This window comes from Balaenoptera musculus, chromosome X, assembly GCF_009873245.2.
Source record: "Balaenoptera musculus isolate JJ_BM4_2016_0621 chromosome X, mBalMus1.pri.v3, whole genome shotgun sequence".
Classification (NCBI taxonomy): Eukaryota; Metazoa; Chordata; class Mammalia; order Artiodactyla; family Balaenopteridae; genus Balaenoptera; species Balaenoptera musculus.
In genome coordinates this window covers 94,178,481-94,204,485 of record NC_045806.1, presented here as the reverse complement: position 1 = coordinate 94,204,485, position 26,005 = coordinate 94,178,481, and the positions used below count along the sequence as shown (strand labels likewise).

Here is a 26,005-nt window from a genome sequence, read left to right as displayed (position 1 = left end):
AATCCCCCGGTCAATAATGTGTTAAAAACACAGAAATTGTACACACTATGATTACAACTAACATAGCTGCAACTAGATATGCAAATGAATGACCATCTATAAAGACAATAAAGAAACATGAAACAAGGTTGGATTTAGGTGGGAGGTTAATAAAAGTCATAAAAATAGCATATTTGCTGAGTGCTAGGTCCAGGTACTATTAAAAAAATGAGCCTGACATGAATTAACTCATTTAATCCTCACAATCATGCTCTGAGGTAGGCACTATTATTGTTGCCCATTTTACAGATTGAGAAATTAGGGTACAAAGCAGTTAAGCAGACTGCTCCCAGTCACAAAGGTGATAGTGACGGAGTCAGGATTTCAATCCAGGCATACAAGTTTCAGTCTTTGCTTGTATCCAGGGGTGCAAGTGTGAGACTGATTTTGTAAAGGTATGCAAAATAGTTGTGTGAAGTTGCAATAATCATGAATACCTGTAAAGCTAAAGAGGACAGAGCCATGACCTAGCAGGTCACTTGGGACCTCCTTGTAGACCATCATCATTCATCTGTGGCTATTCCTACTTAACCAATGGTGATTTCTCTACCCAACATTCAGCCCATATTTTCCCATCTTATTTATGTGGATACAAACTCGGTCCCCATCAAAGGATCTTCTTTTTGTTCTGACCAGGTTTTAAAGGTCCTTATTGAGTATCTTCAGCTTTTTCTCCTAATTTCAGTTCATAGCCTTCCTGCTGTTGTTATCACGGGAAGGGTGCCACTCATTCATACTTTCCTTACTTATGTGCTTCTATAATCTTTTATAGATTTATTCAACATTGATTCAGCAACTCCTATGTGCCAGGCAATGAGGATACTGAGTAAATGGTATCCTTATCCTCAAGAAGTTCATAGTCTAATGGAGAACACAAGTGAACAATTAGAATAGCTGCATTTTTAATGCTTACTATATGCCGAGCACTGTGCCAAGTGTGTTACACGCAGTACTTTATGTGATTAAAAAAAAAAAAAAGAAAAGGTGGTTAAGTGTTCGGACTCCAGAGTCAGAAGAGCTGGGTATAAATCCTACCTCTGCCATTTTCTGCCTGTGTGACCACTCTGTGCCTCAGTTTCTCATCTGGAAAAAAAAAAAGAATAGTAGCTACTTCATAGGGTTATTTTGAGAATCAAATATTACAATGCGTGCCTGGCACATAGTAAGAGCACAATAAATGATAGCAGTTAGTATTTATCCTACAAATGACCATTTTAGAGATGAGGAAACTTGAAGTTTAAAGAGGCTGTGCCACTTTCCCAAAGCCATATGGTTAATAAGTAAAGGTGTCTAAAGTTTGCTCTTAGCCACTCGCCTCTCTTGCCTCTACAGCATGACATGTGCCTTTATGGACTAAGGCTGGGCTGCTATGGGAGAATAAAAGAGGATCATCTAACCCCACCTTGTAGGAAAGGAGTCAGGGGAAACTTCTAGAGGAGGTGGGGCTTCAGCTGAGCCTGGCAGGTCAAACAAGAGTTGGGCAGAGAAGGAGACAGGACAGAAGCAGAGACTAGAGGTTGGGAGTAGGGTGGGAGCACTCCAAACAGAGTTAGAAGCTTGTCAAAGGCAGGATGAAATGAGAAATTGCAGGTCTGGGGAACCGCAAAATGGGTAGGGATAACCAAAGAGATGACCATGCCTTTGCTCCATGTGTGTTATCAGCACAACTTGTGAAAGGATGATGGCACTGCTTTCTCCCAAGGAACCTTTCTCTTCTGGTATATCCTCCAGTTCTTCACTGGTCAGAATGAAGTCCAGAGGGGTAAATCTTCTCTATACTCCTGCTACCTTTTTTCTTTTTTAAAATATTTATTTATTTATTTACTTATGGCTGCGTTGGGTCTTCGTTGCTGTGCACCGGCTTTCTCTAGTTGCGGTGAGCGGGGGCTACTCTTCGTTGTGGTGCGCGGCCTTCTCATTGCAGTGGCTTCTCTTGTTGCGGAGCATGGGCTCTAGGCGTGCTGGCTTCAGTAGTTGTGGCACGTGGGCTCAGTAGTTGTGGCTCGAGGGCTCTAGAGCGCAGGCTCAGTAGTTGTGGCGCACGGGCTTAGTTGCTTTGCGGCTTGTGGGATCTTCCCAGAGCAGGGCTCGAACCCGTGTTCCCTGCATTGGCAGGCGGATTCTTAACCACTGCACCACCAGGGAAGTCCCTCCTGCTACCTTTTGAAAGGTTAAGTCCTCATCTCAAAGACAGGACTTTCAGCAAGGGTCATGAGAACTACAGTTCCCATCTCTATTCTACTGAGCAGCTCTTAGCTTTGTGATCTATTTATGGATGGCTCCCAACATGCACAAATCCCCCTTAACCAGATGGTATGGATTTGTCTTCCCAACAGTTAATATCAAGTCTTCTTGAATCTTTGTATCTTCACTTTGTGCCCCTTGTTGAGCTAGCAAGTTCCATATGTTTGCTGACTCTCTGCTAAATAAAAATGGACTGATTGTTTTCTCTCAGGTCATCTCCTTTAAAATCAAAATAATATTCCTTTGGCATTAGGATCTGCAGTTTGGTCAGCAAGTCTTTCTATCCCTGTGATAATTGTATTATGGACCTGACCACCAAGTACCCCTAGGTAATGGCCCTTTCCCTGTGAATTCAACTGAGTCTAGAAGCCTAGAAGACAGAGCTTCCTATAGATGTCTCATCAAATGTGCTTATCTACCCCAAATGTCAGTCACTCATTTTATCCGGGCATGCCTTTCAATAAACCAGATTCTCCTAATGGCCAGACCATGTTGTGACATTTTGTGCCTCATGTCAAGGGCATTCTCACTATCAACTGCCAAAACTGAGGAACAATCTTTACCCCTTTTCTTATCTCTTGTACAGTTATACCTATAGGGTTTCCCTAACTAGAATATCACCACAGTTTAGGGCAGATTTTAAATGCCCGGACTTTCACTTTTAGGAAACTTTGTTATCAGTCATTGGAATGGCTAGTATTAAACTCTACGCTCAAGCATTAACCATTGCAATTTTCATTGTTATGGGGCTGGGGGTGAAGGAGTGTAACATCATCCATTCTGGAGAAGCAACTGATGAAGTAAGACCCTGCCAACATATTGATGACATACTTGCCCTGGCTTGTGGCCTTGTTGGCTGTCATGCAATCAACAAACACATAATGAGTGCTTTCTATATTCAAGGACACTCAACTTCCAGCGACTCTGGTTCTTCAGTGTCATTCCTACTTGCTGCAGCTGCTTTCTGTTTTTCTGAACTATATATTCCCTGGCTTTTGTTTATCCAGCTGCTGGGCTAGCTTCTTGTGCCGTTGCTGGCCTCCTGCCTGCCCTGACTTCAAATGGACACGGCCAGGTCCTAGATAGGCCTTCCTAACAGAATCAGACTCTTGAACCCTATATCTGCCCCATTTTTGAAACTCTGCCTGGCTCTGTGACGCATTGTATTGCCTGGCCCTGACTTGTAGAATCTCCTGGAAATTCAGATCCTGTGATAGGTCTGACTTGCCATATCCTGGTTCTTGTTCCCTGGCCCTTGAAGTCCAGACTCTCATCTTACTGTTGATTCTCAAATGTTTCACCATCTGGCACTTACTTTCATCAAACAAAAAACAGATTTCTTCCTTCTTGGCTAGCTCTCAAGTAATGTGATGCTGAAATGATAGTGGCAGCTATCCACAATGATTAGAGAAGAACCATCGAACCGGTTGAAAAGGGCTATGTGCCTGTTGCCCAGGCAGCCCCGAAGGAGGCCCCCTGAGAATCAGGCCACTGCAGAGCACAACCTTCATCAAAATGATCTAACACTCACTGTGCAGCCTACTGAATGTGCAACTGTCAATGGGTTTGGAATCTTCTAGACCTTAATCCAGTGATAACTGTAAGAGTGATATGTCTTCATTCATTTATTCAACAAATATTATTGAGTGCCTAGTACGTGCCAGGTACATAGTAGCTGTATGTCTGTCTCTTTCCTCATAGAGCTTACATTCTAGTGGGGATGAACAGAAAATCAACATTTAAACAAAAATTTACTAAATAATATAATTTTAGAGTTTTAAGTGCTACCAAAAAACTGAAACAAGACAACAGGATATGGAATAACCGGTGAAGCTACTTTAGGTAGAGTGACCCTGGGGACCCTGTCTGAGGAAGTGACATTTGAACTGAGACCTCAGTGATGATAAGGAGACAGCCATGCAGAGATCAGGGGTAAGACCACCCTCAGACAGAGGAAATCTTTAAAATATTGCCCATACATACCCCCGAAATGAACCCAAGAACCAATCCCTCAGCCTCTCAAAATATATTGGGCTACAAAAACAACACATTTTGAGCAACTGAGAAGTTACATCTATTCTTAAAGTAGCATTTCTTAACTTCTATGCCTCTTCCGTGTGCTTGGGAAAAGGTTGGTTTGTGCCACCCAGGAGCTGGCTGCACTGTATCGCTGTATGCACAGATTTCTGAATATGATGCAAAAGAAACCCTGGACCCCCAAAACATATCATTGCAAAAGTTACATATTTGGATGTGGAGACTATGAGAGGAAACCATAATTTGTGAAGCCACCTAATGGAGAATAATGCAGTGGTTTGGGGAGGTCAGAAGAACCTGGATTTGAATTCTGGCTCAGCACATATAAATCATATAAATGGGTGACCTTGGGCAAGTTATTCAATCTCTGAACCTCTGTTTCCTCAGCAGTAACAATAAAGTTTTTATAAGGATCATAATGTTAATGTATGTAAAGTGCCTAGTATGCTTATATAGTTAAGTCCTCAATAATTGTTAGTTAATATATCATTAAAAATAATTCATATAAATGTTCATTCAAGAATCCTTAAGCTCCTCCACTGAGCTTAGCTCCATTCTGGGCCCTGTGGGAGCCACAAAAGAAGTATCAGAAATGGTGTAAGTTGCTCATGTTCACTCAGCTGGCAAGTGTCAGAGCTGAGCTTTTAACCTAGGGCAATCTAATCCAAGCACCATATTCTTAGCCACTGCACTTACTGCCTCTATGTAATTAGAAAGCTGGTAAACCACGTGGTCTGAAGATGAAGGAGAAAGTTCGGTGTAGGAAGTAGCCCTTGAAATAAATCTTGGAAAATTATAGGCTCTGCATAGATTGAGAAGAGGGAGATGGTATTCCAGGTGCAAAGGCAAAGCATAAGACATAGAAGTGGGAACAAACAAATTGACCTGGCTGGTTCGTGTTGGGGAAGAGACCAAAATACGTGAGATCATGAGTCTACCTGTTGGGATGCAAATCAGGCAGCCTCCTTATTAATTAAGCGAATCACCTCATGTTTTTTGCTCTTTTCTTGCTCCTCCTAGAGAATTAACTAGCCTATTCTTTGATCTCTTTTAGGCTCTTTGAAACCCTTCAGTCACTCTTCTGGTCTGTATTCGGCCTTTTAAATCTCTATGTTACCAACGTAAAAGCCAGACACGAGTTCACAGAGTTTGTGGGAGCGACCATGTTTGGGACATACAACGTCATCTCCCTGGTAGTGCTGCTGAACATGCTGATCGCCATGATGAACAACTCCTACCAGCTTATTGCCGTGAGTAGCTTTGCTCTCGAAGGGCGGTTACCTTGGTTTCAGGAGTGGTCACAGTGGCCTGAAGCCCATTGGAAACTCAATGATATAGTCTGTCTGCCTTAGTTATTTTACATTAGCTTTTCCAGCTATTAGATTGAATTATTTCTTTCCAAGGTAACTCAGTTTGGACCCTTAGTCCATTGGATCTCAGTAGTCTAGAAGATGTTCTAGTTAATAAGACTTTTGGGTTACCTGTTAAAATTATGTTTAAATCTCTGAATCCATTTTCTTGCCTTAGTAAGAAGAGCTCAGGAGGTATGAGCAGTTTGGCTACAACATATCCCCTCACTAATCTCCAGGGTTGATTGAGCTGATCCAGTTCTCTAGGCGGGAGGGCTTTATCTCCATCTTCACTGCAGACATCTCCCTCCCAAAACTGAGCAGTCCATTGCCAAGGACAACCTTCTCAGAGAGTGGCTATTTTTTATTTTTATCAACAATGTATGAGTAACTGCAGTCCACTGTGACATGCTCTTAAGTAGAGTCTATCGCTGAATCTTTGACCATCATGTTATCATTTAGAACAGTAGCACTTATTACTCTAAACGAGAAATGGCGAAGGTATAGGATATGGGATCAGTCCAAGCCCTGTCCTGGTTTTTGATGTCAAAATAAACATCTAAACTTAGCTTATTTTCTTATGATCTAACTATCATTTCTAGAAACGGAGTATTAGCAAAGGAGTTCTGGCTATCTGAGGTCCTGCTTACTTGAGTATCAGTGAATTTGTATCTTTAGTTGTATATGTGTATATATATATACCATATTTTCTTTACCCATACTTTCTTTATCCATCCATCAATGGATACTTAGGTTGTTTGCATGTCTTGTCTATTGTGAATAATACTGCAGTGAATATGGGGGTGCAGACATTTGTTCAAGACAGTGATTTCATTTCCTTCAGATAAATACCCAGAAGTGCAATTTCTGGGCCATATGGTAGCTCTACTTTTAATTTTTTAAGGAACCTCCATGCTGTTTTCCATAGTGGCTGCACCAGTTTTCATTCCCACCAACAGTACACCAGGGTTCCCTTTTCTCCACACCCTCACCACAACTTATCTTTTATCTTTTTTATAATAGGCATTCTAACAGGTATGAGGTGATATCTCATTGTGATTTTGATTTACATGTACCTGTTGGTCATTTGTATGTCTGACTCGATGGTCTTTAATATCCTTGCCAGCTCTGATATCCTGTGAGTCTGAGTGTCTACAGATGAATAGGATAGGCTCTCAAGGTCCCTTCTAGGTTGAAATTCTATCTGTTGCTTTTGAACTGGAATATAGTTCAACTTCTCTCTCTCCTTCAAACCCAACTAGGCCAACAACTCTGAAACACTCTATGCTCACTCCTAGCCTGTCTTTATAAGGGGGAAAGGCATAGAATTTCAGGGGCTTATTTTTCCACCACTATGCCTATCAGCTAAACCCCCTACTCCTACCAAAGATGGCAATATTCATGCTGAGGCATTTGTCATTTTCTCCCTGGTTGTCTTGCAGCTGATTGTTCCTAATGGCAGAGGAAAAGAGAGATAGGGCTGTAGCATCTCCTACTGAGCTCAGTGACATTTTGCTAGGAAGGGTAGAAATCTTCAACTCCAGCTCTCTCACTTGCTGGTAGTAAGTTGTGTTTTCATGCTACCTACTGTTGCACCTGAAGAAAACACCTCAGCTTGAGGGAGAGCTGGGGGGTGGGGTTTGCAGAGAGATGGCCTTAATAGGGTCTATATCATCTCACACATCTAGAGTCATGGCCAACCATCATGAATACTACCCACTGCTTTGGGATCCTCTGTTAATGTGTCTTTACCATTTGGAATCGGATCCAGTGGGATCCTGATATTGGGCAACCTGATTCCAAAAATATCTGGCTCTGCTTACATGGTAAAGACCAGCAAGTAGATTTGATTCCACTTGCAACATCTCCACTTCAGTATTAATGCAGTTTTTAGAAAGGTCCAGATATGGGGGAAAGGTTACAGGAAGGGAAGCCACTGAAGACAAAAATCTCTCCTGCTTCAAAAGGTACCACAGGCTGACTCAGTCTAAGTAGAGACTCAGTTATTGACAGGCTTCACTGTGAATCTGTTCACCTGTGCTCTGTGGTCCCGGCCAACATCAGCAGGTGAAGCTGGCCATATTGTATATTATTATTAGTGTTGTTTGCAATTAGCAGTGATTTACTCTCCTCCCTTTGTCCTTACATCGCCCTCAAGCTGCTTGTTTCCCTCTGTGACGCTTCTTTCAACACATCCACCTTGTCTCTGCCGTTCCTCATGTGTATGCTCCCCGTTCCATCAAGTGAAGCTGCCCTTGATACCATTTTAATCAAATTCACCCATATATAAATATTAGGTGGGAGAAACAGACCAGTCCCAGAAAAGTCATTTAACTCAGGCCCTCTTCCTACCCCAACTCACCCACAAAGGGCATCTCTGTTGCCTGAGATCGGTCCTCAGAAAACATGAGGCTCATGATGATCTGTGACCAAGCTTCACTCAGCAAGTTAATAAGAACCCTCGGTTTCTTTGGCTGCTGTGAAGTGTTCACGCTAATGCTGAGAGCAAGTAAACAGCGCTTGCCTCACTAAGCCACATCTGCTGGATGGCTTGGGGAGAGGCCATATATGTAGGACTGGTTGTCTCCCTTGGGGTGGCAGCATTTGGAGGCTCAGATGATGGATGGACTCTCCCACTGCGTAAGACAGCCATGCAAATGAAGACATTCTTCAGAAAAATACCTGGCGCCGCAAAAACAGCGGGCAAGGCTGGAAGGGGCCACTGCACACCATGGAAGTGCCAAGGAGGGCAGGTGGTCTCCCCGCCTTCCCCTAGTCATCCGGGACCAACCTCAGACTCTCAAAGCTCAAAGAAGAAGGCAGCACTTCACACGCTACACCATGATTTGTAACTAATCAAGCAGATAAACAACTGCTATGCACTATTACAGTCCCCGGTTGTTAAAATATTAAAATATTTTCATACCAGTTGGTAAATAGCTGTCACTCCGGCTGTTGCCTCTGGGACACCTCCAGGTCACCCCACAATCCAGCAAGTAAAGGGTAACACCTGGAGCAGCAGGTATTATCCACGCCCCTGCTCCAGCGCTATTGTTGGCGTACATTCTGATTGGTCAGTTTCTCAGTCTGACTATTATTGTGGCGGGTACAGTGCTAAAATGCTCCCCCGAGACTTCCCGCCCTGATCATTAGGATTGTGAATATGATGAGATAGCACACTTGTGATTACGTTGCATTACATGGCAAAAGGGGTTTTGCAGATATAATTAAGGTTACTACTCAGGGAAATTATCCAGGTGGGCCTAATCTAATCACATGAGTTTTAAAAGCGGAGTTTTCTCCAGCTGGTAGCAGAAGAGAATGTCAGAGATTTGAAGCACATGGAGGATTTGATGTGTCATTGCTGGCTTCAAGATGGAGGGAGTCATGTGGTAAAAAAATACGGGCAGCCTCTAGGAGTTGAGAATGGCCCCCAGCTGACAGCCTGCATGGAAGTGGGGACCTCAGTCCTACTACCACAAGGAAATGAATTCTGCCAACAACATAAATGAACTTGAAACAGATTCTTCTCTAGACTCTGAGTCTCTGGATAACAGCTGAGCTATGCTGACACCTTGATTTCAGTCTTGGGAAGGCCACTGTGACTGAAGTGGAGTACACAAAGGGGAGAGAAGTAAGAGGTGAGGTCAGAGAGGTAATGGGGGTGAGGGACAGATCATGTAGGGCCTGATAGACCTTTGTGAAGACTTCGGCTTCTTCTCTGAGTGAAATGGGGAGCTGTGGGTTTTAAACAGAGGAGGTACGTGATCTAACTGGCATTTTAATAAGATTGCTGTGGCTGATTGAAAAAAGATGGAATGGTACCGGGACAGAGACAAATTATGAGACCATTGCATTGACCCAGACAAGAGCTGTTGGTGGCTTAGACAAGGGTGGTCATGATGGACACAATGAGAAATGGTCAGGTTCTAGATATATTTCAGAAATAGATCCAGTTTGCTGATGGAGATGTGGGGTGTGAACAAAAGAGAGGAGTCAAGGATGACACCATGATTTTGGGCCTTGAGTAACTGGAAGGGTGGATTCATCCCTTACTGAGTTGGGGAAGAGTGGGAAAGGAACAGGCTCGGGAGGGGGCAGAGATCCAGAGTTGGGTTTTAGACATGTAGAGTGAGAAATGCCTATTAGACATCTGAGTGGAGATGTTGGGTAGGCAGTGGTTTACAGGTCCAGCGGAGAGGCTGGAGACAGAGATTTGGGAGTCGCAGTATGTCCACAGTATTTAAAACCATGGGACTTGGAGAGATCACAACGGGAGTGACTGTGCATAGAAAAGAGATCCAAAAATGAGGCCCAGGGTACTCCAACGTTTAGAGGTTGGAAAGACAGAATTGATCACGCAAAGAAACTGAGAAAGAACAACCAGAGAGGTAGGAGAAAAACCAGAGTAGTGGACTATATTACAATATGTACGATTTCCCAGTATACTGGTAAAGCCATAAGCTGGAGAGTGGTAGAGCCTAGATTTGAACTGAGGTAGTCTAACCCCAAGGCCCATGCGCAGAACCACTATCCTATCACATTGACACTTACCTTGAGGCCAAGAAGCACGGGAAATGCACTTTCACTACAAGGTCCCTAACATCTTCTTTCCTGCCCCAGTCATACCACCATTCTGAACTGTCTGATCACCTTGTCATACCAGTTCCAGTGCCTGTAGATTTCATTTAGATAGGAATCACTGTCACTTCATCCAACACAACTGTGTACTCTTAGTACCCAAGACCTGTTTCTTAATAAAACATAAACCCTGCCAGCTAAGTCATCTAAGGGATAGTATATCCTCCTCCCAAGTGAAGGAGCTGCTCAATTCAAGTTGTAGAAATTTTATGACATTGGAGCCAAGCTGTTTCAAATTTTAATAACTGTCTCTTCCCTTTGGGATGCCCTCCAGCAATCTAGATACCGATTTTTCTCATTGCCGCTTTGACTTTTCCCTGTTGCCAAACCATTGTCTGGAATCTGATCAGAAATTGCTACATTTCACTAACAAGAAAACAAACATTCAGAATGGCAGAGGACATTTTCATAGTCCCCTCCACTCACCCCAGGTGATGGGGAACCTATGAAAACCTGCTGATAATCCCATTTCAGTCAAAAATCTACATTTTCTGGTAGGTTCGGAAAAATCCACAAAGGCTAGGTGCTATAAATGATATAAAGGTAAAGACACAGTAGATGCCTTTAGGGAGCTTTAAATCTAGAGGGAAAAGTCTGCCTTGAGTAAAATAACAATAGTGCTATTACCGTGAGTATATAATAGTAGTGATTACAGAGAGCATGGGCTCAGGAGTAGTCAGACTGCCTGGATTTGAAACCTGGACTGCCACGTAGTGTGGTTTGGGGCAGCTTAACCTCTTCCTGCCTCATTTGACTCCTCTGTAAAATGGGGATGGATGATTAGGCTTTTCATCTGCTGCTTACTCTCAGATCCATTCCCTGTTCATTTCCTGCTCTGTTCTGTGTCAGGGAACTACATTCCCCACAGCCCCTTGCCATTTGTTTCTGTGTGGGTTTGACCAAGCAGAAGGTAGGAAGAAGAGAGAAGCTAGGATATTTCTTCCCCATCCCCAACCTCACTTTTTGTGGCAACTCCAGCAGCAGCTGCGTTTCCTACGTGGCTCACCTCCAGCTACCACCAGGCGTCCCACCCCTCCTTGGCCCCAGCTTCTGCAGGGAAGCCCCATCTTGGCTCGAGCTCCCACCAGATAGCCCCAGTCTACAGGCTCTGGAAACACCACTCACCACATCTTCCAGTCGTCCCTCCAACTCCAGGGATAAGAGGGGTTTCCTGTTGCTGCTAATCTCTGAGTTGCCTCACTGCCCTCTGTCTGGTTTCTCAGCTCTTCCATCACCTGTGACTACCCTCTGTATTAAATCTCCATGTTTGAAAGGCTTAAAGTGATTTCTGTTTTTCTGGCTACCCCCCCAACCAGTACCTATCTGATTGCGTTGTTGTGAGGTTGATTTAGAAATTACACATTGAGCTGGGCCTTGAGGTCAAATCTGGAAAGACAGAAAAGTGAGGATGGCTTTCAGATCTCATTTCTGGCAGGGAAATAGCTTGCACACCAGCAAGGATTGGCCTGGTGTTTATGGGGGGCAGTAAGAGTGTAGGAGCTGGCCTCACTCCTTTCTACCTTCCATTCTTTGATTCCGCATGAAAATATCTTCAGATGGGAAGGATGTCCTTCCTGTGCCAACAGGAAACATGTCCCAGCAAGGAGGAGAAGCATGAAGCGGAGTCACATCTCTAGGAGCTGGATGATGAAGTTTAGAGCCTGCCTTTAGAAAAATAATTTTTAAAGATGGGATCTGCTTTTGTGGCTTCCCACATCCCCATGCTGAGCCCTCATGCTGCTGTCTGCCTGGCTTAGCACAGCACCCCGGGTTGACTGCCTTACCTTACCCAGACCTTACCTGGACAAGCCCCTTGCCTCCACCTCTAGGCCCAAGCTGAGGTCTTTCCCAGTTTCCTAAGGCTTAGAGAAATCAGTAATAAGAATACAGTGAATATCTGGCATAGATACAAGCCTTTATTAAGTCCCAGGCACTTTCTATCTCATATCATTATAACTACTATCAAAAAAAAATGGTTCTGAAGAACCTAGAGGCAGGACAGGAGTAAAGACGCAGACATAGAGAATGGACTTGAGGACAGGCGGAGGGGGAAGGGTAAGCTGGGCGGAAGTGAGAGAGTGGCATGGACATATATACACTACCAAATGTAAAACAGATACCTAGTGGGAAGCAGCCGCATAGCACAGGGAGATCAGCTCGGTGCTTTGTGACCACCTAGAGGGGTGGGATAGGGAGGGTGGGAGGGAGGGAGACGCAAGAGGGAAGGGATATGGGAACATATGTATAGCTGATTCATTTTGTTATCAAGCAGAAACTAACACACCCTTGTAAAGCAATTATACTCCAATAAAGATGTTAAAAAAATAATAACTACCATTTACTGAGCATTTATAATGTGCCAGACACTATACAAAGCACTTTTCATGTATATTTTCTCATTAAATCCTTACAACTACCTGAGGTAGGTACTATTAACAATTCAATTCTATAGGTGAGGAAACTGAGGCACAGAGGTCAAAGTGACTGGCCCAAGGGCACACTCTTCATAAGGGCCCCAGCAGGTCTGTCTGATCCAAAGTAATAATGAAACCATACCTCCTCCTTTCCTGCCTGCATCCCAACCCCCCAGGCCCTGGTGCAAGCCTTCCACACAACCTCAGACTCCCCCAGCTTCACCCTTCTGCTTGGTTCACGGACTCACGGACTCTCCCCTGGCTTCTAACCAGAGGGATCCTCTAAGGAGCCTTCTCCTTGTTTCTGGAGACTAAGTGACTTATTCTGTTTTCCTCAGCTGAGATTTCCTGCCCCCAGCCCCCAACACAGACACACACACACACACACACACACACACACACACACTAGCTCTCCTTTTCTTTCCTTTTTTTTTTTTTTTTTGCCCACCAGACTTCAAACTTCTGGTTTCTTCTTAGTTCTGTCCCTAATACTCCCAGCCTCCCCAAATGAACAATCAGACAACCCACCTGAAATCCTCACACCCACAGAGGGTAAAAAGTTCAGAGCTACGAAGCTTATTGGCATGACAAGAACTCCTCGTTCAACTTACACATCCTGCCTTGGGCCCTCTCAGCCCTGTTCCTTCCCAGACAGCTCTTGGACGCTTGAAAGCCTCACTTGAAATTACATCCACACCAGCAAATGGGCTGACTATCCACCCTCCAGCTTCAGGGGAGGAGAGAGGAGCATTCTCTCCGCAAACGCTGCAGGGGGCACCAAAGGCTGACTTTTCAGACTTCCAGCCCTGCCTGGGCCTGGCCCTCCCCCTGGTGGTCTAACACAGAAATGGACTCCTGTTGATTCTGCATCAACACCCACTCGTGGTTTTGTCAGCAAGCTGTCTGAGAGCCCGCATCTGCTGGGGATGAGAGCACTCTGCCTCAAAACGCTGAGGGTTATACTTCGGCAGGTCTCTGCTGAGCCTTTGATGCCTGCTGCTGCCTGGTAATGATCTTGGTGACCGACAAAGATGCAAGTGGAAATGGGAAGAGGACAAGTGAAGGGAAGTGGGTTTTCTTTCCCTGTGCTAAAGGACAACCAAACAGGGCAGATGCCTGGGCTGCTTCTCTGCATCCCAGACTCACCTGTCCTGGATGTTCATCAGGAACATCAGTAGTTGTCATGGAGACTCTATCTTGGATAACTCAAACAGAAACAGGACCAACTATGTAAGTGACGGGTAGGGCCTAATGCCCAAAGAATACCTCTGCTCTTCTGCCAGCTGACTCCTTTACTCTTTCATCCATTCACTTAACAGTAACTATGTCTTGGATGGATAAATGAATGAATTTAACAAATGATTATTGAGAGACTACCATGTACTCTACTACGTTCTTGGCACTGGGGATACAGTAGGTAACGGGAGGAAGAAAGATGTGGTCCCTGTTCTCATGGGGTTGACAGTCATGGAACTACAGTTTCAAGTTTCACTATTTGCATTTCATTTCTTTACTTTAAGACTGCACTTTACTTTTTCAGGTCATGGATTGCTTTGATAATCTGATGAAGCAAACATGCATACAATTTAGCATAAATCTCAGAGGATTCATAGACATCCTCCCACTGTCCTGCTGAAATCCCTCACCTTAGGACCTTGTCCCCAGTTATAATGCAAATATGTTTTAAGTTGTTAGTAGGTGACTCATGACTCAGTGTGAGTTCAATCCCTTGCTGAGATCAGGTTTTCATGGGGAGCCAAGAGAGTGAGGAAAATGTACCTGAAGAAGACTGGAGATAGGACACCAATAAGAGAAAGAGATTGGAGGCACTGGAGGAAAATGTCACCATCATCACAATTTTGCAAAGGATCAGGTCTGTGCAACAGTCCCCAAGCCAAAGGTGCCTTCAACCACTACATAAAATAACAACTATGGATGGACAACCTGGAAACAAGCTGAGAAGACCTGGCCTTCCTATGGATTGGCCTCTGAATGTTCACTTCATAGGCTACAAATAATATTGGTGGAAAAGTCAAATGTCCATGGCCCAAAGGCCATGGTTGAGGAATGTGTCCTTCTTGGCTTCTGCCTTGATTCTTGTTCTGGGTATCAAGAATCAATTGACTGGAGAGCTATCTGATACAAATGTTCTTTAATTTCTGAGCAGCTTGAGGTTTAGAAACTAAACATGAGATCTGAGTGATTAATATTAATTAGGTCTCTCTCTTGCTGTGGTCACCAGAGCCCTGTGTTGTAGCCCGGTTCAGCGTGAGAGACAGCCTGGGCCAGGAGGTGGCCTTTAGCTACAACACAGAAGCCAAAATACCCCAGAGGAGCCTCGGAGGTTACGACCTACTGCAATACTCTGCTTTTTACTTGAGATCTGACAGCAAAATTACATTATGTCAGCTGTCAAGGTAAATCTGCCTTTGTTTAAAAGAGGAAAATAGAAGCGATCTAAGAGTAGAAATGGGGTGGGGGGAGGCAATTATATTTCTCTTTCTTATTCTCCTTTCTTCCATCATAGGATTATCTTGCTTTTTCCTCTGTTCTCTTTCCCAATTTCCCCTGTTTGAACTTTTAGAAGTAACTGGGCCTATAAAACTGAACTAATCACAAAGTCTTGATGAGAAATATATTTATCTCAAAGCTGCTCTTAATAAGTGTGGCATATTGAGAATCACCCAGAGGGAAAGAAAAGTATGATAGGCCTTCTCATTCATTAGAAAATCAGCACCAATTATTAAAGAAGTCTTGAATGACTGGAATTAGAATCCTCTCACTGACTCCATCAGAGTTCCCATTGGCCTAGCCCTCAAGACTTCTGGAAGCACAGAGAAGTTTCCATCACCCGATGAATCTTCTAGGAGGTCATGCCACAGTGTTTTTCTCTTGATACTAATGCAGAGATACTTTATACTGGAGTCCCTCCAGTCTTAACCAGGATACATGGTCTGACACATAGTAGGCTCTCACTTAATATCTATTGAATAAATGAACAAAGTAATGATTTTTTTCTAATTCTTTTCTTTTTTTTTTGGCCACGCCACATGGCTTGTGGGATCTTAGTTCCCCAACCAGGGATCAAACCCAGGCCCCCGGCAGTGGAAGTGCAGAGTCCTAACCACCGGACTGCCAGGGAATTCCCAAAATTAATGAATCTTTAATGCATATGACTTCCCAGAACATTTTAAAGTGTGAAAACAGAGCAACTGACAAGCTGACCAAACCTAAGCTTATTGTGCTCTAGTTTAGGGGTTGACGTTTTTTTCTCTAAAGGGGCAGATAGTGAATATTTTAGGCTTTGTGAACTGTAAGACCTCTGTCACCACTATCCAATGCTGTTCTTATAATGGAGAAGAAGCTATAGAAAATACATTAAAAAGTGGGCATGGCTCTGTGCCAATAAAACTTTATTTATGGGCCCTGAACTTGGAAATTCATATAATTTTTGTCTCAAAAAATATTTTTTTTAAAGATTTAATTTTAGTTTTGGCTGCGTTGGGTCTTCGTTGCTGCGTGTGCGGGCTTTCTCTAGTTGCAGTGAGCGGGGGCTAGTCTTTGTTGCGATGCGTGGGCTTCTCATTGCGGTGGCTTCTCTTGTTGCGGAGCACGGGCTCTAGGGCGTGGGCTTCAGTAGTTGCGGCACAAGGGCTCAGTAGTTGTGGCTCATGGGCTCTAGAGCGCAGGCTCAGTAGTTGTGGCGCACGGGCTTCGTTGCTCCACGGCATGTGGGATCTTCCTGGACCAGGGCTCGAACCCATGTCCCCTGCATTGGCAGGCGGATTCTTACCCACTGCGCCACCAGGGAAGTCCCTGTCTCAAAGAATATTATTCTAACTTTTGATTTTTATTCAACCATTTAAAAATGTAACAACCATTCCTAGCACGCAGGCTATCCAAAACCAAGTGGCAGGCCGACCATGGTTTGCCAACTTCGACTCCAGTTATTTCAAAATATGTCTCTTTTCTACCTTTGTAGACTGAAGCTCTGTGAAGACAGGGGTTCTGCTTTAGGTTTTCTTTACATTCGCCTGATGCCTAGTAAAATGTGGGACACATAGTAGGTACCCAACACATACTTCTTCACTAATTGGTAGGGAGAAGCTTGGGAAAATCTCTGATCTATAGTTTGTCAACCATGTTTTAAAAAATACATAATGTGAGTTTATATCCTTTGCAAGTGTTTAGTGTTTGGAGTTGAATAAATTGTATGGCAATGGGGAGGGGCATTATCTAGCTGAAAGGAAATCTGCCTAGATGATGGATTTCATAATTATAGTTAATACATTGCTTTATACTTTACTAAGCACACTTGCGTATAGTGTCTTGTTTGATCCTCACAAGAACTCTGTGAATGTAGGCACGACTATCTGCATGTTACAGATGAGGAAACGGGTTTCCAAAGGTTGAGACTTGCCCAGGGTTCCATGGCAAGTTTGTTCATTTGTTAATTCATTCTTTCTACAAGGACTTGAGCATCTGCTATGCATAAGGAATTAGGTCAGGGTGAACTCAGGCCCAGTGACTCCTCAGGAGGTGATATTTAGAAGCAATCTAAAAAATAGAAGTATGGCCTGGGAGGTTAAAAGGAAGCTCCCGATCAGTGAGGCAGGAAGTTAGACGGCACATGCTGTGACCATCTGAGTACGTGAGACCAGTAATAATCCCACATGGGGACAGACCTGTAGGTTTTTCCACAACCAGGTGATAAGACACACCTCTCACTTCTTCCCAGGCTCAGAAACGGAAGCCCTGATGGGCTTAATCTCAGTTATTTCTGAACACTGCTGGGTGAGCTCAGCAAATGTCCATGCTCACCACCATCTGACTGCCTCTGTCCTCCCAAAGGAAAAGCTTCCTCACTCCCCAGCTGCAAGATGCAGGCAGGCAGAACAATCTGTGCCTGCTTGACTGAAAGGTTCTATTTACCTTTCTGGAGACGCCCAGAAAAGGTGACAAGCAGTTCAGTGGGTTTCAGGACTGCCACATCTGCTATGAATGGCGCTACCAGAATTGTGCAGTGTCTGACCTGCAGTGCTGAAAGCAAGAACCCTGCAAAGGTCACTTCTGTAGCAGAGAAACTGAAGGAAACAAGCAGGAGAGAAACCTGGGCAGACAGAGGCCCGGCCAAGTGTATGTAGAAGGATCTGTTTGTCAAAATCTCGGAACCGTGGCCAGGCTCCGTTTCTGTTTCTGCCGTGTAGGAGAGAACACGCTGCTCATTGTGAAATCCCACTCAGTGCACTTCCCCAAGCGACAATGTACCTGAGCACTTAAGAGCTATGGTTGTAGAGTCAACTCAATCCAGATTTGAATCGCGGACCACCAGTTTCTAGCTGTGTGTCCTTAGACAAATGTCTTCACTCTGGTGAGCCTTATTGATCAAATGGAAATAGTAACAGAACCTACCTCAGCAGGCTGTTGTGAAGATGAAATAAGATGATATACTTGAAAACCGATAAAAGATATTACCGATGCTCCCTTCACTTCATATCTGCCTTCGGCTCTCCAGTTCATTCCTTCTACAAAAATCTATTGTACAACTGCTCCACGCCAGGCTTTAGGACTGCAGAAGTGAATAAGGCAAAGTGCCTAATTCCAGTGGACTTTTCCTCTAGTGGGGAGCCTAAGAATAAGCAAACATAGGCGAACCAATTCGGGTGATCTGTGGCAATTGGTATGAGAGAAGAGAACAGGGCGCCGTGAGACAGAGTAACGAAGGCACCCGCTCTAAATTGGTGGCTCAGGGAAGGTCTCTTTGAGGAGATGATATTTGAGCTGAGGACTAAGAGATAAGAACAAGCCAGCTCTCTTCTCCTACCTAGGAAAAACACAGCAATTAAAACATAAAAGGGAAAAAATCTCCCCCAATCCCTCGTGCCTTCCGTCACTCTAAGGAGGTTCTTGGGGGAGTAAAGCGTTGAGTTGCAATTTAATTGGGGACGTGAGAGAGGGCACAAGGAGCCTTTGTTCCGGGATATTGGTGAGCCCAGACCAAGGCTCAGAAGGGCCGGCAGGAGAGTGAGGAAAAGACACAGGGATTTGCATGAGGATGCGAGAAGGTCAGGCTCCCTAGAGCTCCTGATGGGGGATGGGGTGTAGCAGGATGTCAAAGAGAGCTTGAGCTCTCCAGGCATTAGCCCACCGAACCCTGTGAGGCATGCTCCTGTTTGAGCACTGTACCCATAGATAGTAAGTGAACCAAGTGAGTGGCAGATCTGAGTGGAAGCAAGGGTCAGAAGACCTGGATTCTAGAGCTGCTTTACCACGAACTAGATGTGTGACCCTCAAGAAGCAATTTCTCCCTCCAGACCTCAGTTGCCACTTCGGCACTAGATAATCGATGTCCTGACAGCTTCGCAGGTGGGTGTGAGAATCAAATGAGAGAAAGTATGTTAAAGTGCTTGGGAAAGCGTAAAGCTCTAGATAAATGTAAAGAACTAGCTGTCTGATGTCCCATTCCCAGAGGCAAGCTAAGAGGTTGAACATTTGACATTTCATTTTCTGGTCCATTATGTTTGAAACTGGCCAGAAACGCACTTATGTAGAGAAGACAGTAGCTCCAGAAAGCTCTTAGAGAGTCCCCATCCCATGACGGCCAGCACCCCTGGTCAGGAGGGAGGGAGGACAATTCTTTCACCACATGAGCTCACTGTGGCCTGGGAGTCCAATTAGAGCTTATTTCCTTTGAGAACCACTGAGATATCACAGGAATATTTGTTCGCAGTGATAGAGCGGAGGCCTACAGAAAGCAACATGGTTTATTTCCAAGTCTGAACTAGGATATACTTATTTTATGTTACCCAGAAGCTTCTACAGTGCTGTTCCTTCTGACCTTGCATAGGCTACGGTATCCTGCTCCCAACTTTGCCCTTCCTCAATCAAAACGTACCCATACTGTGTTCTATGCCACTGAGGCACCACCTTCCTCATATAACAATGGAGAGTGGTGGTGTCTACTGGGAGAGAACCACATTTTTAAATTTGTATCATCCAATCTCCCTGAGGCCTTTTTTTCTTCTCCTCACACTCCCAGCCCACCTTGTAGTAAGACAGGGAAGACAAGAGGAGGAGAAAAACTGACACTCTTCCGGATGACTACAGATGAGGTAGTGAGGGACGGAAGAAGCACTGTGATCCTATTGGTTGATTTCATGAGAAATTATGAATTAAAAACTGCCCAAATTTCATTCTGACTCTCAGAAAGTAGATGATTTATTTGAAGGCAACAGAGTGGGTCAGAGGTGGAGTGTGGAGGAGGGAATTCCGGGTATCCAGTGCCCTCACTGATTTGTTTCCTACTTTTCCTGCCACGTCCCTTGGAATCAGAGTGGGAAAGATAATTAAGCTCTATTGTTTATAACCTGTGTTGTTTTTATGAGCACACTTGTGTCCCACACCCTAAATGGTCTCTAAAGAAAACCCAGACTGCTTGTGAGGACTTTGCAGGACCATTTTAGAAGATGGAAAGCAGATCCTTCTGCGTCTCAGGGACCTAATGCACTGGATCAATTTGCAGTTGTCTTTTGTTCTGCCACTTTCATTGTCCTCAGTACGAGACAGCCTGCTAAAGACCACATGGATGGGCCTGGAGGACATTATACTGAGTGAAATAAGTCAGAGAAAGACAAATACTGCATGATCTCACTTATATGTGGAATTTTAAAAGAGAAAAAAAAGAAACTCATAGAAAAAGAGATGGAAAAAAAAAAGAGATGGGATTTGTGGTGACCAGAGGCAAGGGGTGGGGGGGAGGGGGAATTGGATGAAGGTGGTCAAAAGATACAAACTTCCAGTTGTAAGATAAGTCCTGGGGATGTAATGTACAAATGACAACTGTAGTTAACACCACTGTATGGTATATTTGACAACTGCTAAGAGAGTAGATCCTAAAAAGTTTGCACTGCAAGGTATCTTAAATTTATACAGTGCTGTATGTCAATTACATCTGACTAAAACGGAAAGAAAATAATTAATTCTGCAGAGAATGTTAAATAAACATGATCAGCATTTCCCCCCCCTGCAAAGAAAGACCAGAGAGTGCCAAGCCTGAGTAACCACCAAGCACCCCTCCCTTCCCATTCACTAGTTGAAAGGTCATCTCTTTGTCTGTAGAGTGCACACTTTAAGAAAGCCTAGGGAGACTATCAGTTACTAATTAATTCTGCCTTTGTTCCTCCTTCCTTCCCCTGTCACCTCTCCATAGTAGCCCAGTAAGCCAGTTTTTTTCAAATTGCTGGGCGGCCTAATAACATTATCTTTGGGGGTGCACAAATTATACCTTCTACCCACTGTCCCAATGACAGAGGGATGTTAGAGGGTGGCCATGGGAAGACAGGGACAGATAGGAATGAGGAAGACCTGCTGTTTTACTGCTTTGGCCTGCTGAATACATCTGGACCAGCAGGCAGAATCCCAGAATTAGTGTTTCTGAAAGGATGGTTGACAATCACCTGTGTCAAAATCACCCAAAGAAGCTTGTGAAACAGTGTAGATTCTCGAGTCCCCCCATCCCCACAGCATCAGTTTCTGCAGGTCTGAGGTGAGAGCCAGGCATCTGCATTTTCGCAAGCACCCCAGGCCAGTCTAATAGCCCCTGAAATTTGAGAACTGCTAATGTAAATAAATCTTGAGTAGTTCATTCTACTTCAATGACTGCGCTCAACCTCTCTACTCTTTCTGACTTTTCTTACTATTGCCTCTTTGGGGAAAGTTTTTTTCCCTCCATCTCTGCCTGGAGAAATCCTGCCAGCCTCTCCAGGCCCAGCTCAAATACAACCTCTCTTGTCGCTCCTTCCCTGCTCTCTGGTCTCTGTCTGCAAACAGCTGGGATTGCTCATGAAGCAAGGAGACGGGGGACTGCTTGGTATCAGTAATGAAATGTGAGGGGAGCTGGGACCATGCGGATGGGAGAGCTGGGTGGACCTAGTGCGTGGGTTCTGAGCTTTGCCCTGAGGTTTAGCACCCGAATTTGTGCACCGGAGCTGAGGTTGTTACAGGGGCTGGAAACTATGTAACCAGTAAAAAAGGAACACCAAGTCCTTGAGAGATCAGAGCGGCAGTTTCAACCACCTAGCAACATAATTGGGGGAGGGATTAGTGGCCGTTTTATTCCTCGGGGTGGGGCAGGAAGCAGACATAATGGCTGCTCAAAGGACAACTGCAAGTGTTCAGTAGGAAGGAGGACCTGTTTGTAACACCCACTGAGGGGGCTCTTGCAGCCTGGGGCTATTGGGGGCCATCAGTACTAGGGTACAGGAAGTGTTGGGGGCAATGGATGGGCAGGGAGCTGAAGTTGGAGGGAGGGCTCTCTTTTTTTTTTTTTTTTTTTTTTTTTTTTTTTTTAATAATTTATTTATTATTTATTTATTTATGGCTGTGTTGGGTCTTCGTTTCTGCGTGAGGGCTTTCTCTAGTTGTGGCAAGCGGGGGCCACTCTTCATCGCGGTGCGCGGGCCTCTCACTATCGCGGCCTCTCTTGTTGCGGAGCACAGGCTCCAGACGCGCAGGCTCAGTAATTGTGGCTCACGGGCCCAGTTGCTCCGCGGCATGTGGGATCTTCCCAGACCAGGGCTCGAACCCGTGTCCCCTGCATTGGCAGGCAGATTCTCAACCACTGCGCCACCAGGGAAGCCCAGGGCTCTCTTTTTGACCTATATGTTTTGCAGCTGAGTTTGTGTGCTTGGATTGAAGTTACCACAGGGCTCTCAACTAGATAAACCGATATCAAAGTCATTCCCAGGAGGCCCCAGAATGATTAAAACAGGAAATTCTAACCACCTAGCAACCTTGGGGAAGAGAGGCAGGTTGCTGACTATTTAGCAACGGGGAACTGGCTCGGCGCTAGACCACTGCACATGCGCACTAAGTTGGAGGCGACAGCATGGCGGGGGATGGTAATTCTCGCTGAGGGCACTTTCTCTACTGCAGGGCCTCCGAGAGGTTGTGGGAGGTCTGGACCACTTCAGTATTTTGAAGATTCCTTTCTAATTTTTAAATGAATGAAAACAAAAATGGAGTTACAAAAACGATGATATATTTTAACTGCTTACATCTTTTTTAAATTGCCCTGAGGCAAAACCACAATACAATATATAAGTCTAGGGAGGTCCAGAAATCTGCATTTTCAACAAACGCCCCATATGATTCGGATGCACACCAACATTTGAGAAGCATGCCCTGAATTCTATCAGAAGAAAGCAGTCCAAAGTGAGGTAGACTTCTGTTGAGATGCCAGGGAAATGTATTGTCTCACCTCAACATGGAGTGTGTATGTCATGGCGATTTGTGTTGCTTTCCCATCATAGGGAAACAGAGCTAGTCTTATGCCCAGATGAACTAAGCAGCTACTAGTTAATGGGAAGGATGCCAAAATATCCCCCTCCTCAATACACACCTCCAACCAGCCTGCCAGTGGGCCCAAGACTCCTGGAAGTAGCTTTCCTCCTTAAAGGCTCTGCTCTGCTGTGTCTGTGCCTGTCACTCTTCCTTTGCATTATGTTTTAAAGCTTTCCAATTTGCTAGAGCAAGATGGTTGCTGGCAGGAGATCTGAGAGAGTGCATAAGAATTTATCAAAAGCTGGTAGGAAATTGGCCTTGTAGTTTGATTGCAAGAAAAATAACCTTGAGCTCGGATTTGCTGAGAAATGTGAAATTGAACAGACATGTTCACTTGACCTAGCTGTGGCCATGTGTTCAGGATCTGAGCAAGTCAACAACATTTGAGGGTATGATCTACAGTCACAGTACATTACACTGGCACTGCAAAAGGGGCTAAATAGAAGCTCTCGCCTGCTCTACAGGAGCTGACGTTATCAAAGGCAATGCAGGACACACACATGATTAGAACATATATGTAAGGCTATGTGTCATTAAGGTCACATTATGGCAGCACGAAAGTCCTGAAAATTTTGGAAACTTGGAAGAGGAAGAACCACAGGCTATGATTGTGTAGGTTACGTCTTATGCAAAAGCACCCAGGCAGGGGCTGATGATCTTGGAGAATGTTCAAAGGTCATAGTTGGGTAGAGAGGGTAGGGCAAAGTGTGGGAAAGGGCATCATCACCAAACTGTGAAAATTTTAAAAAGTCAATGTCTGATTTGTCTATCATATAAGGTGAAAGGCTAGCTCCATACGGATGAATGAAAATCTCTTGGGCATCATACATTTAGTGAAGTTTTAGACAACTATGACTACAAAAACCACATCCATAATCTTACGATTCAAAGTAGATCAAGAGTTGAAAAGAAAACAGATTTCCACATTCCAAATTACAATATTGTCCATATTATGCACTGCTAAAATCCCAACACCTCTCACCTAGCAGGCAGTCAATATATACTGTTTGAGTGAAAGAACGTCTGAATGAATAAGTATCTTATTCATCACTTTACAGCTCACACTGTTTAACCAGTCCTGCCAGGTGGTCTGTTATTTCCCAGTCTTCAGGATTCAGGTGCTACCTCTGTATTCGAATTGTGTTCTGTGTGGTATTCCCACCACCATTAGAGGACAGTCATTTTGCTATACCCAGCATCTAGCAGAGTACCTGGAATATAGTAGTTGTTCAACACAAGAATCAAAAAATGAATGGTGAGGGCTTCCCTGGTGGTGCAGTGGTTAAGAATCCGCCTGCCAATGCAGGGGACACGGGTTTGAGCCCTGGTCCAGGAAGGTCCCACATGCCGCAGAGCAACTAAGCCTGTGCGCCACAATTACTAAGCCTGCACTCTAGAGCCCATGAGCCACAACTACTGAGCCTGTGCACCACAACTACTGAAGCCCGCGCACCTAGAGCCCGTGCTCCACAACAAGAGAAGCCACTGCAATGAGAAGCCTGTGCACCGTGACAAAGAGTAGCCCCTGCTCGCCACAACTAGAGAAAGCCCGCACACAGCAACAAAGACCCAACGCAGCCAAAAATTAATTAATTTAAAAAAATGAATGGTGGGAATGTAAATTGGTGCAGCCACTATGGAGAACAGTATGGAGGCTCCTTAAAAAACTAAAAATAGAGTTATTATATGATCCAGCAATCCCACTCCTGGGCATATATCCAGAAAAGACAAAAGCTCTAATTTGAAAAGATACATGCACCCCAATGTTCATAGCAGCACTCTTTACAATAGCCAAGACATGGAAGCAACCTAAATGCCCATCGACAGATGAGTGGAAAAAGAAGATGTGGTATATATAAACAATGGAATATTACTCAGCCATAAAAAAGAATGAAATAATGCCATTGGCAGCAACATGGATGGACCTAGAGATAATCATACTAAGTGAAGTAAGACAGAGAAAGACAAATATTATATATCACTTATATGTAGAATCTAAAAATAGCACAAATTAACTTATTCACAAAACAGAAACAGACTCATGGACATAGAAAACAAACTTATGGTTACCCAAGGGGAAGGGAGGAGAGGGATATATTGGGAGTGTGGGATTAACAGAGGCACACTACTATATATAAAATAGAGGAATAAGAAGGACCTACTGTATAACACAGGGAGCTATATTCAATATCTTGTAATAAATTATAATGGAAAAGAATCAATAAAAGAATATAGACATATACATATATATGTGTATAACCAAATCACTTTGCTGTACACCTGAAACGAGCACAATATTGTAAATCAATTATACTTCAATAAAAGTAAAAATTTTTTAAATTTTAAAAATGAATGGATAGGTAGACAATGAATTGATACATGATAAATGAGTGGGAAAAGACTGTTGAGAGGTTAATTTGCAATAACTTCTCTGCTAATTGTTTACATAGTAAATCCCAATCTGAGGTCACCTGAGCACAAGGGGAATAGAATGGTATCAATTGGGGTCCTTGAGCTGTTTTTAAAATGTTTAGCCAAAATCATATCCTCACCTGATTTGAGTAAGTACAATGAGTGGGCACCAGAAAGCCTCTTAAGCTAAAAAAAAAACAAAAAAAAACCTATGGTTTACAACTTGGCCCATTGCATGTTTCTATTCTTTGTCAAAATCATTTAGAAAACTATTTTTTAAAGGACCTAACTGCTTATTGTTTAAAACACATACAAACAAACAAAAAGCTAACTCACACAGGGATTTTAAAAAATTAAAAGCTGTGAGACCATTTCCAGATACCAGGACATCCAGCCCAATTTATTAGAAAATAGCTGACTACGCATAGGAGCTATATCATCATTCTCCCTTTTGAACTTGTCTAGAGATGACAAGAATCTAAAGACCCTGTGCTTAAAAATGTGACTCACTTCATTTTAAGAAATACT

At 44.0% G+C, this 26,005-nt stretch overlaps 1 protein-coding gene across 1 annotated transcript in view; it reads left to right on the top strand.

The window, feature by feature from the left end:
* TRPC5 (transient receptor potential cation channel subfamily C member 5) overlaps nucleotides 1-26,005 on the top strand; it is a 138,480-nt gene that overhangs the window by 94,627 nt on the left and 17,848 nt on the right. The window contains exon 6 of the mRNA XM_036839958.1: nucleotides 5,375-5,570. Within this exon, the coding sequence (XP_036695853.1) occupies nucleotides 5,375-5,570 (196 nt within the window). The remainder of the gene's footprint in view (nucleotides 1-5,374; nucleotides 5,571-26,005) is intronic.